The following is a 14,425-nucleotide window of genomic DNA, read 5'->3' as shown; positions in this document are numbered from 1 at the left end:
ACACAACTGCCCTGTGTAGCCTGGGTACTGTTTCCTTACCTACAGAATAATGGGATCAAAGATGACCTTCATGTTCCAAAATTCTGGATTATGTGTTATCTAAACAGTAAAATTCAACTCAGCTTAATATAAGTAATGTTGAGGGTACCAGTGCTTAAGTCTGGTAAGGACTAGAGTAATTATTCCTAATAAAGAAAACAAACACAAAATTGTCTTTGGGAAATTAATCACTACAATTATTTCTCCAATCTCCAGCTCTACTTAGATGAGAAAGACTACATTCTTAAAGGCCTCAGAAACTTGTTCTAAACACAATTTTCCTAAATATCTTTAATGATGAAATATGAAGAAAGCATTTCATATTCCATAGTCCTCAAAATATAAATGATTCAAACATCAGTAGCTAGAGTAAAATTTCTGGAAAGGAGTCTATCTTACTCTTCTTTGCACCCCTATGGTATAACATAACTGACAGCAGTAAATACATCAAGGGTTACCCTGCTCTCCATTTATCACTATTAAAAATGCTATATTGTTAGAAATTGTGTTCTTCCCCCAACAAAATCCACATACGTTGGGGTCCTAACCCCTCAATAACTCCGAATGTGACTTTACTTGGAAATAAGGTCATTGTAGATGTAACTAGCTAAAATGAAGCAATACTGGAGTAGGGTGGACCCCCAATGCAATATGACTCCTGTCCTTTTAAAAGGGGGAGATTTCATACAAACAAGGAGAACACCATGTAAACATAAAGATGGATATCTACAAGACAAGGAGACTGGCCTAAAACAGGTTCTCTCTCACAGACCTCAACAAAGAACCAACCTTGAATACACTTTGATCTCAGACTTCTAGTGTCTGGAATTGTGAGACAATAAATTTCTGTTGTTTAAGCCACTCAGTCTGTGATACTTCGTTACAGCAGTTCTAGCAAATGAATACATTTACTATACAGCAACTGGTGAAGAACCAAACCAAAATATCATCTTAGCCACAAACCCCAAAGTAGCACTCCAAATTTCAATGCAAAGCCAATAATCCTAACAGACCACATACTCCTAAGAATCTAACAAAAGTCACTTTCACACAAACATGAACAGTTTTCATACTGCACAATTAACTCAAGAAACTCACTGATCCCTTACTGTTGGGAACAGATCCCCCAAAATCTGACCATAAACTGACCCTAAACAAAATCTCTGCAGCACTGTAACATGTTCATGATGGCCATGACGCCCACGCTGGAAGGTTGTGGGTTTACCGAAATGAAGGCAAGGAACACCTGGCCCATTAAGGGCGAAAAATCACTTAAAGGTGTTCTTGAACCACAAACAACAGCATGAGCCATCTGTGCCTTAAGGACATGCTCCTGCTGCAGATAACTAGCCAAGCCCATCCCTTTATTTTAGCCCATCCCTTCGTTTCCTATAAGGGATACTTATAGTTAATCAAACATCTGTAGAAACAATGCTAATGACTGGCTCGCTGTTAATAAATACGTGGGCAAATCTTGTTCACGGCTCTCAATTCTGAAGGCTGTAAGACCCCTGATTTCCCACTTCACACCTCTATATTTCTGTGTGTGTCTTTAATTCCTCTAGCACCGCTAGGTTAGGGTCTTCCTGACCAAGCTGGTCTGGCAAGTGGTGCCCAATCTGGGGCTCGAATCCAGGTTGAAGGGTCGCTGGAGCAACACTTGGAGAACGTGGAACTAGCTGGAGGACACCTGAGTACTCTTAAAGCAATCCCCGTATAAGAAGGGGAGCTTGGAAGCATTGGGGTAACAATGGGACAAGTATGGGCTGTGGTTCGTTCCACCTTGGAACTTTTTCACACTGATGAGAGGGAGGAAGGAGAGTATAACGAAATAACAAGAGGTTACACAGCATGTTTATTTGCCAGGTAAAGCTAAAGCAGCAAAGGAGGGAGAGGTTCTTCCCTACCCTTCTGCACTCCCTCGTTATTATTTTCAAGAAGAGTGGCCTGACCCTCCAGATCTTGCTTTTCCAGAGGACAGTGAGCGAAAAGTAGTTGCCCCAGTGACTGTTCGAGCACGCCTTGAGCGACTGCTCTTAGTTCTATTCAGGCAGGAATTCAGCAAGCTAGACAAGAAGGTGACTTAGAGGCTTGGCAGTTCCCTGTTAGAATACACTCCCCAGCTCCTCAACAGGGAAATATAATAGCTACATTTGAGCCTTTTCCTTTTAAATTACTCAAAGAATTTAAACAAGCTATAAATCACTATGGACCAGGTTCTCCTTTTGTAATGGGACTGTTAAAGAATGTTGCTGTTTCCAGTCGGATGATTCCTACTGACTGGGACACTCTTACTTAAGCTTGTTTAACATCTGCTCAGTTCTTACAATTTAAAACTTGATGGGCAGATGAAGCTACCATTCAGGCTGCTCACAATGCCCAGGCCCAACCTCAAATTAATATAACTTCAGACCAACTTTTGGGGGTTGGCGGCTGGGCTGGTTTAGATGCACAAGTGTTCATGCAGGATGAGGCCATAGAACAGTTTAGAGGAGTGTGCATTAGAGCTTGGGAAAAAATCACTTCAGGTGGAGAACAATACCCTTCCTTTAGTGCTATAAAACAGAGACCCAAAGAACCACACATTGACTTTATAGCTCGGTTACAGGAGTCTCTTAAAAAGATGATTGCAGATTTGGCTGCTCAGAGTATAGTGTTGCAGTTATCAGCTTTCAACAATGCTAATCCTGATTGCCAGGCTGCTCTGCATCCTATCAGAGGGAAAGCACATTTAATTGATTATTTCAAGGCCTGTGATGGTATCAGAGGTAATCTGCATAAAGCTACTCTCCTAGCACAGGCAATGCCAGGACTGAGAGTGGATAAAGGAAATACTCTGTTTCCTGGAGCTTGTTTTAACTGTGGGAAGCATGGTCACACTAAAAAAGAATGTAGAAAAAATCAGCAAGTCAGGTCGCCAGATAGAGGAAAAAAGAAAACTACTGATCCTGAAATATGTCCAAAATGTAAAAAAGGAAAACATTGGGCTAATCAGTGTCACTCTAAGTTTGATAAAGAAGGGAACTCGATTTCGGGAAACGCCATGAGGGGTCCGTGCCAGGCCCCATTCTAAACTGGGGCATTTCCAGCTCAGGCCATTCCTTCACCCCTGTACAATGTCTGTCCCCCGCCACAGCCAGTAGTGCCACAGTAGATTTATGCTGCACAAAAGCTGTGAGCCTTCTACCTGGGGAACCCCTGCAAAAGGTCCCAGCAGGAGTCTGTGGACCCTTGCCAGCAGGGACAATAGGATTACTTTTAGGAAGGTCTAGTTTAAGTTTAAAAGGGGTACAAATACATACAGGACTCATTGATTCAGATCACAACAGGGAAATTCAAATTGCGATATCTACTTCTGTTCCCTGGAAAGCAGAGCGAGGAGAGCGTACAGCACAGCTCCTGATTGTGCCACATGTAGGAATGGGAAAAAGTGAAATTAAATGAACAGGAGGATTTGGAAGCACAAATAAACAAGGCAAAGCAGCTTATTGGGTAAATCAAATTACTGATAAATGTCCTACCTATGAAATAACTATTCAAGGAAAGAAATTTAAAGGTCTGGTAGATACAGAAGCAGACATTTCAGTCATTTCTCTACAGCACTAGCCGTTCACATGGCCAATTCAAACTGCTCAATTTAACATAGTTGGAGTCGGTAAAGCCCCTGAAGTATATCAAAGTAGTTATATTTTTGCATTGTGAAGGGCCCGACAGACAACCTAGGACTATTCAACCAATTATAACTTCCGTACCGATAAATGTATAGGAAAGAGATTTATTACAACAATGGGGAGCACAAGTTCTAATTCCAGAACAATTATATAGCCCTCAAAGTCAACATATAATGCATGAAATGAGGTATGTCCCTGGTAAAAGACTAGAAAAAAAAAATTGCAAGGTTTGAAAGAACCGCTTCAAGTGGAAAGACAAAGTTCCTGCCAAAGATTAGGATATCATTTTTGATGGCGGCCATTGTTAAGCCTCCAGAACCTATACCTTTAAAATGGTTAACAGAGATGCCAATTTGGATAGCAATGGCTGCTAAGTAAAGACAAACTGGAGGCTTTAGAGAAATTAGTTACTGAACAATTAGAAAATGGGCACACAGCTCCAACATTTTTCCCCTGGAATTCTCCAGTTTTTGTAATTAAGAAAAAATCAGGTAAATGGAGAATGTTAACTGACTTAACTGTCATCAATTCAGATATACAACCTATGGGAGCATTACAGGCAGGATTGCCTCCTCCTGCTACGATTCCAAAAAACTGGCCTTTAATAGTCATAGATTTAAAAGACTGTTTCTTTACTATCCCTTTAGCTGAGCAAGACTGTGAACGGTTTGCATTTACAATTCCTGCGGTAAACAACCTACAGCCTGCTAAGCGTTTTCATTGTTTTACAGATAGGTCTAGTAATGGTAAAGCTTCTTATTCTGGCTTGAAAAGTTTTCCAGTCTCCCTATAAAAAGCAAAGCTTGTAGCTCTAATTAAGGTATTGACTGTTTTTGATATGCCTATTAATGCGATTTCTGATTCTTCATACATGGTTCAGTCCACACAGTTAATTGAGAATGCTCAGTTACGATTTCATACAGATGAACAACTGATAACAAAAACAAAAAAGGGGGAGAAACGGATTATAGCACAGCCCATACACAATTGGATCTAGCATTACTAACTTTAAATTTTTTGAGCCTGCCCAAAGGCCAGATGTTATCAGCAGCTGAACAGCATCTACAAAAACCAGCTGCAAAGACAGAAGCAGAACAACTGATTTGGTAGAGAGATCCAATAACAAAAAATTGGGAAATAGGTAAAATTATAACTTGGGGTAGAGGTTATATTTGTGTTTCTCCAGGTCAAAATCAACAGCCAATTTGGATACCATCAAGACACCTGAAATCTTATCATGAGTCAGATGCCAAAGAAGAGTTTCTGGGAAGATCCCGAGGACCCCCTGGTTGCAGCCATGTTGAGGATGATGCTGAGGAGGACCCCAACTGTCACAAGCAACACCTGTTGAACACAGTCACCCACCTGGGGACAGATCAAGAAGCTGTCACAGATGGCAGAAGAAAACCTGAGGAAAGCGGGACAGCTGGTCACAATGAGTAATTTAATGGTAGCTATGACAGCGAAGATCACCATTGCCGTGAGTATTCCTTCAACAAGGGCTGACACAGAGAACAATTATACTTACTGGGCATATTTGTCAATCTTGGCTGGCAATAATGCCTAGATGTAATCACTCTATGATGCAGTTACACATGCTTTCTGATCTCAGTATTTACCATAAAAAATTTGCTCCTACAATAGAGGCATATCGCCCTCAAAAACCTATTTGTAAACAAAATTGAATCTGACCAGAAAAAATGAACGTACTTGTTTAGGAAGATTGCACTGCAGAACAGGCAGAGGTGCTGCACAAGGATTCCTATGGTATCATTATTAATTGGTCCCCTAAGGGGACGTTTAGCTTAAATTGCACCTCTCAGTCTGCGTGCCACGGCAACACTATGTTCTGCTGATCTGAACAAAAGGGTTAGATGGTAGAAACGATAAGAAGTACAGCAAGAGTTCCTATTATCTGGAACCATGGCGGTATAGTGGCACCTCAACCTCAAATGATATGGCCCACTGTAGGAGCCATAAGGATTTGTGGAAACTATTAATAATGAGATCAAAATTTAGGAAAGAATAAAAAAGCAACTAGAAAGACACTCTACAAACTTGTCTTTGAATATTGCAAAATTACAAGAACAAATATTTAAAGCATCCCAGGCACACCTGACCTTAATGCCAGGAACTGGAGTGCTTGAAGGAGCTGCAGATAGATTAGCAGCTAGTAACCCATTAAAATGGATAAAAACACTTGGAAGCTCTGTCATTTCTATGATGATTGTGCTTTTAATCTGTGTTGTTTGTCTTTGTATAGTCTACAGATGTGGATCCTGACTCCTGCGAGAAGTAGCTCAGCTTGACAGAGCTGCCCTTGCTTTTATCACTTTGCAAATCAAATAAAGGGGACATGTTGCGAAAAGGCTCCCCAAAATCTGGCCATAAACTGACCCCAAAACTGGCCATAAACAAAATCTCTGCAGCACTGTAACATGTTCATGATGGCCATGACGCCCACGCTGGAAGGTTGTGGGTTGACTGGAATGAAGGCAAGGAATGCCTGGCCCACCCAGAGCAGAAAACTGCTTAAAGGTGTTCTTGAACCACAAACAACAGCATGAGCGATGTGTGCCTTAAGGACATGCTCCTGTTGCAGATAACTAGCCAAATCCATCCCTTTATTTTGGCCCATCCCTTCTTTTCCCATAAGGGATACTTTTAGTTAATCGAATATCTACAGAAACAATGCTAATGACTGGTTTGCTGTTAGTAAATACATAGGTAGATCTTTGTTCGGGGTTCTCGGCTCTGAAGGCTGCGAGACCCCTGATTTTCCACTTCACACCTCTATACTTCTGTGTGTGTGTCTTTAATTCCTCTAGCACCACTGGGTTAGGGTCTCCGTGACTGAGCTGGTCTTGGTATCCTACCCACTTCAACTCTGAACACTGCCAAAGGTGTATGGGCCCTTAAGAACCCCTGCACTGACCCTTGGTATCTACGTGGGGAGAGAAAGCTAGATCACACATCAATCTTTTTTAACTAGAAAATAAACACTGTCAGTATTGTCTTTGAATAAGAAGAGTTCAGATGAACTAATGACATAATTTTTCTTCAGTGTGTTCTTAAAAAGGTTTACAACTACATTATCATTTTTAAAAAAGGGTAACTTTCAAAAATATGTCTGTATAGTTACATCTGAAAGTAAGAAAAACTTCTGCACTATAGCACATTTTATCATAAAAGAATGGAGTTGAATACAATGATGCAGATAACTAGCTGAAGGAAAATTTTCATAGGTACAGAGTGATGTAAGTTCTAATTCTTAAAAATATGGACCTGTAGTAACACTCAAAAGTTTTTGTCACATTTCTTTATTTTGTACAATCAACTTCATCTTTAGTAGCTAAAGTATGTAAGTATAGTCAGTATAATTGTTCTTTAGGACATCATGGCAGGATTCTAAGAACAAAAGATTTAAAAATAGAAATCTAACAATTTTATATGAGCATTATCAATCATACATGGCATCCTGCCAGTCAAGAACAGGTTCTTCTACAAACACACACTAAAATAGCATGATCTGGTCAATAAAAAGACAACGGCAATATCCAATTATGAAGACTCAAAACATTTTACTTTCTATCCATAATTAGTTCTTAGCAGAAAGCACAATGGAAAGATATATAGTTAATACACAGAGTCTAAGGACAATTTGAAAAACGTTAACCCCCACTTAAATATAAAAGAAAACGAATATTAGATTTCTGCTCTTTCAAAATGTGCTTATCTAATTAATTCAGTCTAGAAAAGTGATCCATGGAAAAATGCTGTATTCTATCTTGGGAAAGTGTATTTAAGTGAGTTAAGTGCTACTAAGGCCAAAATCACTATTCCATATATATTCTACAGATCTTATAATAAATGTAAAAAGCAGGCAGTGTGAAGCAGCAAAAAGTTCCCAGATTTACAGTCAGAAATGGGTTTTATTTTTCCAGCTTCTAGTACTAACTACACATGTGGCTGTAGGCGAGGTTATTTCACCTCTCTGGACCTTGATTTCTCAACTATAAAATAAGGGGGTTAGACTTTAGTTATCTCTACAGTTCCTGTCATTTCTCAAAATGATCCTCCAAAAAATCACCAGGTGTGGTGTCACCTGCATGTACCGGGGAGGCTGAGGTAGGAGGATCCCTTGAGTTCAGGAGTTCAAGTCTGGTTTGGACAACATAGAGACTCAATGGCTATTAAAAAAAAAAAAGAAAAAAAAGCTACAGATTTTAAAATCTGAAACATGTATTTCAGAATTCCAGACAGATGTTTCATATACTTTATGTGAAGAATATGAATTCATCAGTTTTTAACTAAGAGACAAGGATAGTTCTTACCTGAGAGCTTATTGTCATGTAGCAAATTTCGAAGTTTACTACAAAGTTGAATCATGCTGTCCAGTTGTCTATTTATCTTCACGTCTTGTATCCAGGCTGGGGTGTAACACACTGGACATCCAGTTCCAATGCAGTCACTTACACAATTACTGTAAAAGAATTAAAAAAAAAAAAAAAACCCATTCAGCAGAATCTAAGTTCCAAAAATTAAACAGTTTGAACACAAATAAATGGAGCAGAGGTTATTCTAACATACATTAGACAATTGTAATATACTAGTTAAATACTGTTTTAAAGAGTTAAATACACACATCAAATCTAAAGTTGCTCATCTAATTTGCTATGAAGAGACTTCACTTAGCCTGACATTAGTCTGCATAACTCTTCCTACAAATAAATCTGTAGCTTCTAAAGGTTACAGAGATGTAACAGAAAGATGGAATGCCTAATGTATGGTAGTCGTGCATCCTAACTTCTTCTATCTTAACATTCCATGAAAATACCTGAAACTACTGCAGAGACCGGGAAAGACCTTTTGTTTTGTTTTTGGACTAGTATCTCAAGGCTTTAAAGTAGCTTTTGGGAAAAGATCTTTGACTCTTTTGCATAATTTTAAAACCTGTAGACTCAATTACCTGGGTTATCTAAGCACTAAAGTTTCAGAGTTAGAAGAGTTTTTCTAATTTTGGGGTTTCTAAACCTTTTGCAAATTTGATGAATATATATACACACTTATGTAAAAAGAGGGATTTGTGATCCTCCCCCGCCCAAGCCCATCTGTGAATTCCAGAGTAAGAATTCTATAAATCTCCTCCTTCATTGGCCTCATGAGATGGGGTTCCAGCAGGACTGGGTAATTTAACAGTTGAAAAGCCACATCTTCCCCAAGCACCACAGGACATTCCTTGTCACAGGACTCAATCCTCTGTAGGCAGATAGGATTCTTAAAACATGAACTATCTTCAGACAAAACCTATGCCATTTCTAATTTTTGTATCCTTGGCTTCTAGCATGATTCCTGACAGAATCTAACTCAAAATAATTGTAAAATGAATCTGTAACCCATACCAGAGCTGGCAGAGACTTTTGGGACCACCTAATTCAAAAAATGCCACTGAAGTCAATAAATGTCAACTTTCTTTAGCAAAGGATCTTCTGTACATTTGTTCACTAGTAGTTAAGAACTCTAACTTGGAACCCCAACACAAAAAAAATATGTAAAACTGACTACTCACACAATTTAAATCATTTGTGCAATACTTATCAGTAAAATACAGTCTGAAATCATCTCATCAAGAACTACCACCTCATTTTTGGATGAAGAAAATGAGATCCAGTTATTCAAGTTACTAGTCCAGCACTGCACTAGTACTCAGATCAGATTAGTATTTTATATATTCTGTAACATTTTATAAACTATTCCCAAATTATTTTATATACATTAATTCGGAATTCTGAAAAAATGTCATTTTTCTGTGGATGTGTAGAGTTCAGTAAGTGAGTATTTCCCAAATGACCCATATGTGATGTCATAAAACCATGCTGAGTAAAAGATAAATCCAAAGATAAACCAATGAAATTTCATGTAACAGAGTATAAAAATTTATTGATATAGTTTCAGATTCCACACTGTGATGAACCTAAAGAAAACAGCACTTTTTGGCCAGGCATGGTGATTCACGCCTGTAATCTCAGCACTTTGGGAGGCCGAGACAGGAGAATCACTTGAGCCCAGGAGATCAAGAGCATCCTGGGCAACATGGCAAAACCTTGCCTCTACAAAAAAAACTACAAAAATTAGCCAGGTGTGGTAAGGCACAACTGCAGTCTCAGCTACTCAGAAAGTGAGACTGGATGATCACCTGAGCCCAGGTAGTTGAGGCCGCAGTGAGCCATAATCGCGCCACTGCGCTCCAGCCTGGGTGACAGAGTGAGACTCATGTCTTCACAAATTAAAAAAAAAACAAAAACAAAAAACCCTCATCAAGTTTTGGTGTAGTATTAAAGAAGAATAGCCACAATTATCTAAAAAAGCTACTGAAAATACTTCAATACTTCTTCCAACTACAATTATGTATAAGGCCAGATTTTCTTCAATCAAAAAAACATATAACAATAGACTGAATATATAAGCTGAGAATGTAGCTGTTTTCTGTTCAGCAAGACAGATTTGCACAAATGTAAAACAGTGCCACTCCTATTTTTTTCTTTGACTTGTAAAATTGTTATTTTTCCTTAAAAAGTGTTATTTGTGTTTGTATGTAATGGGTTTATTATTTTTAAATGAATTTTTTTTTAAAGTCTCAGTTTTGTATGGTAAATGTATGCACACACAAAAGCTCTCTGTGGTTCTCAATTTGGAAGAATGCAAAGTGGTCTGAGACCAAAATGTTTGAGCATCCCTGCCACGTAAATTGTATCTGTGAGAGTAGGTGAACTACTTTTATCAGTTGACCTGAGCTATTTCAAAATCATTTTAAAACCTCATTGCTGAGCAGTTTTAACTCAAAATCTGCAAGAATAAAAACAGCTACCATAATTTTTGGCATTATATAATCATAAATCAAAACTGCACTGAATGAATTCTTTCCTATGTTCATGTCATATACACATAATCATCATTTTCTCTTTTAAGATGTTGCTGGCCAGGCGCATAGTGGCTCACGCCTGTAATCCCAGCACTTTGGGAGGCTAAGGCGGGCAGATCACAAGGTCAGGAGATGGAGACCATCCTGACTAACAGTGAAACCCCATCTCTACTAAAAATAGAAAAATTTGCCAGGCGTGGTGGCAGGAACCTGTAGTCCCAGCTACTCAGGAGGCCAAGGCAGGAGAATGGTGTGAACCCGGGAGGCGGAGCTTGCAGTGAGCCGAGATCGCACCATTGCACTCCAGCCTCGGGGACAGAGCAAGACTCTTTGTCTCAAAAAAAAAAAAAAGAAAAAAAGAAAAGGATGTTCTCTTGTCTCAATCTTTTACTTGCTGTTTTAAGTAACAGAGTCCTTTAGAATCTCATTAAACGTATGGATCCCCCACCCCACCAGACACACAAAACAACTTTGCATAAAATGTCATGAAGTTCATCATGCTCTAGCAGCTTTGTGACTGACCCATTGTATACAGTGAGAAAACCCATCATCCATCAGCTGAAACAAAATACATCTGCTTGCTACACAGTGGGCACAGGGAGTGGTCATCATTTTGTAAGCAGATCCACGGGAGGCGTTTTGGAGGCAGTGACATTTCAGCTGATATATAACTGATAAAAAGTAAGCCTCACAGAACTCTGGCCTAAGTACATTTCACGTGGAAGAAATAGCAAGTGTCAAAGTCCTGGGGCAGGAGTGAATTTGGTGTACCTTCCGAACTAAAAGGAGAAGTGCTGGAATAGTGTGAGCCAGAGGTAAATGATGTCCACGAGGCAGACCGGGTCTAGGTCCCATACAGGGTTTTGCAGACCAGAGGGGAGAGTTTGGATTTTTTTCTAACTGCAATAGGAAGCCACTAAAGAGTTTAAGCAGGGTAATGATACGGATATTATTGAGATTTTTCAAAGATCACTGTCAAGAACACAGAAAATGAGGAAGGGGTGATGATGCCGAAAAGGGAAGACCAGTTATGAACCTATCACAATAGTATGAGCAGAGATAATACAATGGTGGCTTGGAACAAACTACAAACAGTAGCAAATTCAGAAAAAAAGGTGGAAAAATTCAAGATTCAGGACACATTTTGAGGCAGAACTGACAGAACTTAGTGACATGGGATAAACAACCTAGCAGTAACTGGTACCATTTATTGTGATGACGACTACCCAGGCAGGAAAAGGCTGAAGAGGAGGATGATCAAGAGATCAGCTCTGAACATAGCAACTTTAAAATGCCTTTTCTTTCATCATCCAAACAGACGTATCTGGTAGGCAACAGGTACCATCTCCTACTCCATCCTCCTGCTGGATATCCCTCATACAACAGATCTGTTTTTCCAGAAACAAAATTGCGACCCAAAACATAGCTGCCTCCCAGACGACCTTAGGCCATGAAGTAATACACAAGGTTATTTTCATACATGTTCAAATTTCCGGATGCAGTTTATTCATGCAAGACAGTAACATACTCATAACTGGAAATAATTGAAAGATTAATTCAAAGGAGAGTATATTTTCCCTGTCTCATAGGCAATTAAACTAAGACACTTAATCTCTCAACTGATTTCTCCTAAACAAGAAATAAGAGATAAAAATCTAATCTTCTCACCTATAAGCCAGGGCCTTCACATGGATATAATTTCACAATAACTGTTATGCATTGAATTGTGTCCCCCTAAAAGATGTTTGAGTCTTCACCCCTCAGTAACTGTGAATGTGACCTAATTTGGAAACAGGGGATCTAGATGATCAAGTTAAGATGAGATTATTAGGGTGAGCCTTTATCCAATGTAATTGGTATTCTTATAAAAAGGGGAAATTTGACATAGAGAGAAGCATGCACTCAAGGAAGAATGCCAGGTGTACACAAAGCAAAGATCGGAGTGATGCATCTCCAAGTCAAGAAACAGCAAAGATTGCTAGGGGAAAGGCATGGAGCAGATTCTCCCTCGCAGCCCACATAAGGAACCAACCCTGTCATCATCTTGATCTTGGACTCCTAGCCTACAGAACCAGAGAGACAATACATTTCTGTTCTTCTAAGCCACCCAGTTTTTGGTTCAGTTGCTATGGCAGACTTAGGAAACTAATATAATAACCACAAGAACTATACTTCCATAATTTTGAGTCTAGATTCAAAACTTGACTAGAAAATTTTAAAACACCTATTTGAATGATATAAACAGTATTATTTTATTTCCTCAAATTTGGCAAAGCTGTCTACTAAGCTTTGTAACTTTGGATAAGTCATCCTCTTCGAGCTTTGGCTTTCTTATTTGTAAATTAAGACACAGTTTTAAAGATCAAACTAAGATAACATACAGTAGGTTACTCTGCAGACTTTGAAAGTTATACAAATATCAAGTACCACTATTATCAACAAAATTACATGATTGTTATCTAGTAAAAAATACAGTTGTACTATATATATATCAAGTCATAATTACTTACCTACAGAAGATGTGCTCACATCCTCCTAAGCACACAGGCTCTCTCAGAATGTTAGTGCTGTTTGAAGAAATTAAAACAATCAAGACTTGAGTCACTGTTAAATAAACATTTCACACCCAATACTTCATCCAAGGCCCAACACTACCATATTTCTCACCTTCTCAAAGCAGAAGGTATTAAGGATGAATATTTGAAAGGCTGTTACTCCTTGGTTAAATATTATACCATAACATACCTGCTGATTTTAAATAGTAACTACCAAAGAAGGTTGGAGAAAGGAACAATTTTGTTCAAGTGTCTCTAAACCTCTTGAGGCAAAACCAACTACTGGCTGCTTCGTTCAACTACTAAGGTGTGTCTTCCCCTGATGATTCAAAGTGTAGATCATATACCTCAGAATGTCTCCCACACATAGAATGACCATATAATGTATCGTCCAAATGAGAAAACTGAGAATGAAGACAAGTGATAATTGAATAGGATACTGGGACAATAAGAATAAACCAGGACTGCCCAGACAAACCAGGATATCTAGTCATTTTGACCGTAAGAAACCATGGTTTTCCATTAAAAAAAAAATGTGCTTCTTACTATTGTAAAGTGGCCACCCATTTTTCAGCTATATTGTGGAAAATGTAGCCATTCTTTCAGTTCAAAGAAAGTTAATTGTTCTTTAAGCAAATGTAAACAGAAATCATCAGATTGGCAGTCTGTCTGCAGACAGAATGAAGTTCCCTGCAGTGAGCAAAGAGACACAGAAACAAAATATTCCTACTACTGTCCATCAAAATACCTGCTACATTTGTTAATCCTAAGAAGGTAAGGATACTAATAAATACACACCAAGACATTATACTCAGTGGATGTAACGTACCCAGAGAAGTAAAGCCTTTTAAATGATGAGCACTTTTTGTGCTTGGTTTATTATACTAACTCTAAAACCTTTAGGTATTTACACCATTATTATCAAATTACCTCTGTACACATAGCACATATTAATAAAAATAATTCTCCACATTTCTTGAAAGATTGAAAGTATCACACTGCACATCTTAATAGATATGAACATTCAAGTGAAATTGAGCTTTTCAGAAAGATTGCTAAAAACAGAGTACACATCCACAATGTTATTCTCAAGATACTGAAAATGGTGCTCACTGACATTACAAAACCTATTACTTTTTAAAAACTCACCATGCCTGATTTTTGTATCACAGTATGTACAAGGTACTGATAAAAATACGACTTGTGACTCTGCCAATTAACATGATCTCTTAACTGCG

General features: G+C 38.6%; 1 protein-coding gene across 2 annotated transcripts in view; it reads right to left on the bottom strand.

The window, feature by feature from the left end:
* BARD1 (BRCA1 associated RING domain 1) overlaps window positions 1-13,198 on the bottom strand; it is a 71,134-nt gene extending 57,936 nt beyond the window's left edge. Inside the window, exons 1-2 of one of the 2 annotated variants that reach the window (XM_011932313.1) lie at window positions 13,143-13,192; window positions 8,045-8,193 (exon numbers count right to left, since the gene is read on the bottom strand). In XM_011932313.1, the coding sequence (XP_011787703.1) occupies window positions 8,045-8,099 (55 nt within the window). In that variant the 5' untranslated portion in view covers window positions 8,100-8,193; window positions 13,143-13,192. Of the gene's footprint in view, window positions 1-8,044; window positions 8,194-13,142 lie in introns of both variants that reach the window. The other variant, XM_011932314.1, reaches the window with a different exon arrangement.
* Window positions 13,199-14,425: the final 1,227 nt, after the last annotated feature.

This window comes from Colobus angolensis, unplaced genomic scaffold (genome assembly GCF_000951035.1).
Source record: "Colobus angolensis palliatus isolate OR3802 unplaced genomic scaffold, Cang.pa_1.0 Scaffold95, whole genome shotgun sequence".
Taxonomy (NCBI): domain Eukaryota; kingdom Metazoa; phylum Chordata; class Mammalia; order Primates; family Cercopithecidae; genus Colobus; species Colobus angolensis.
This window is presented reverse-complemented; position numbering and strand designations above follow the sequence as displayed.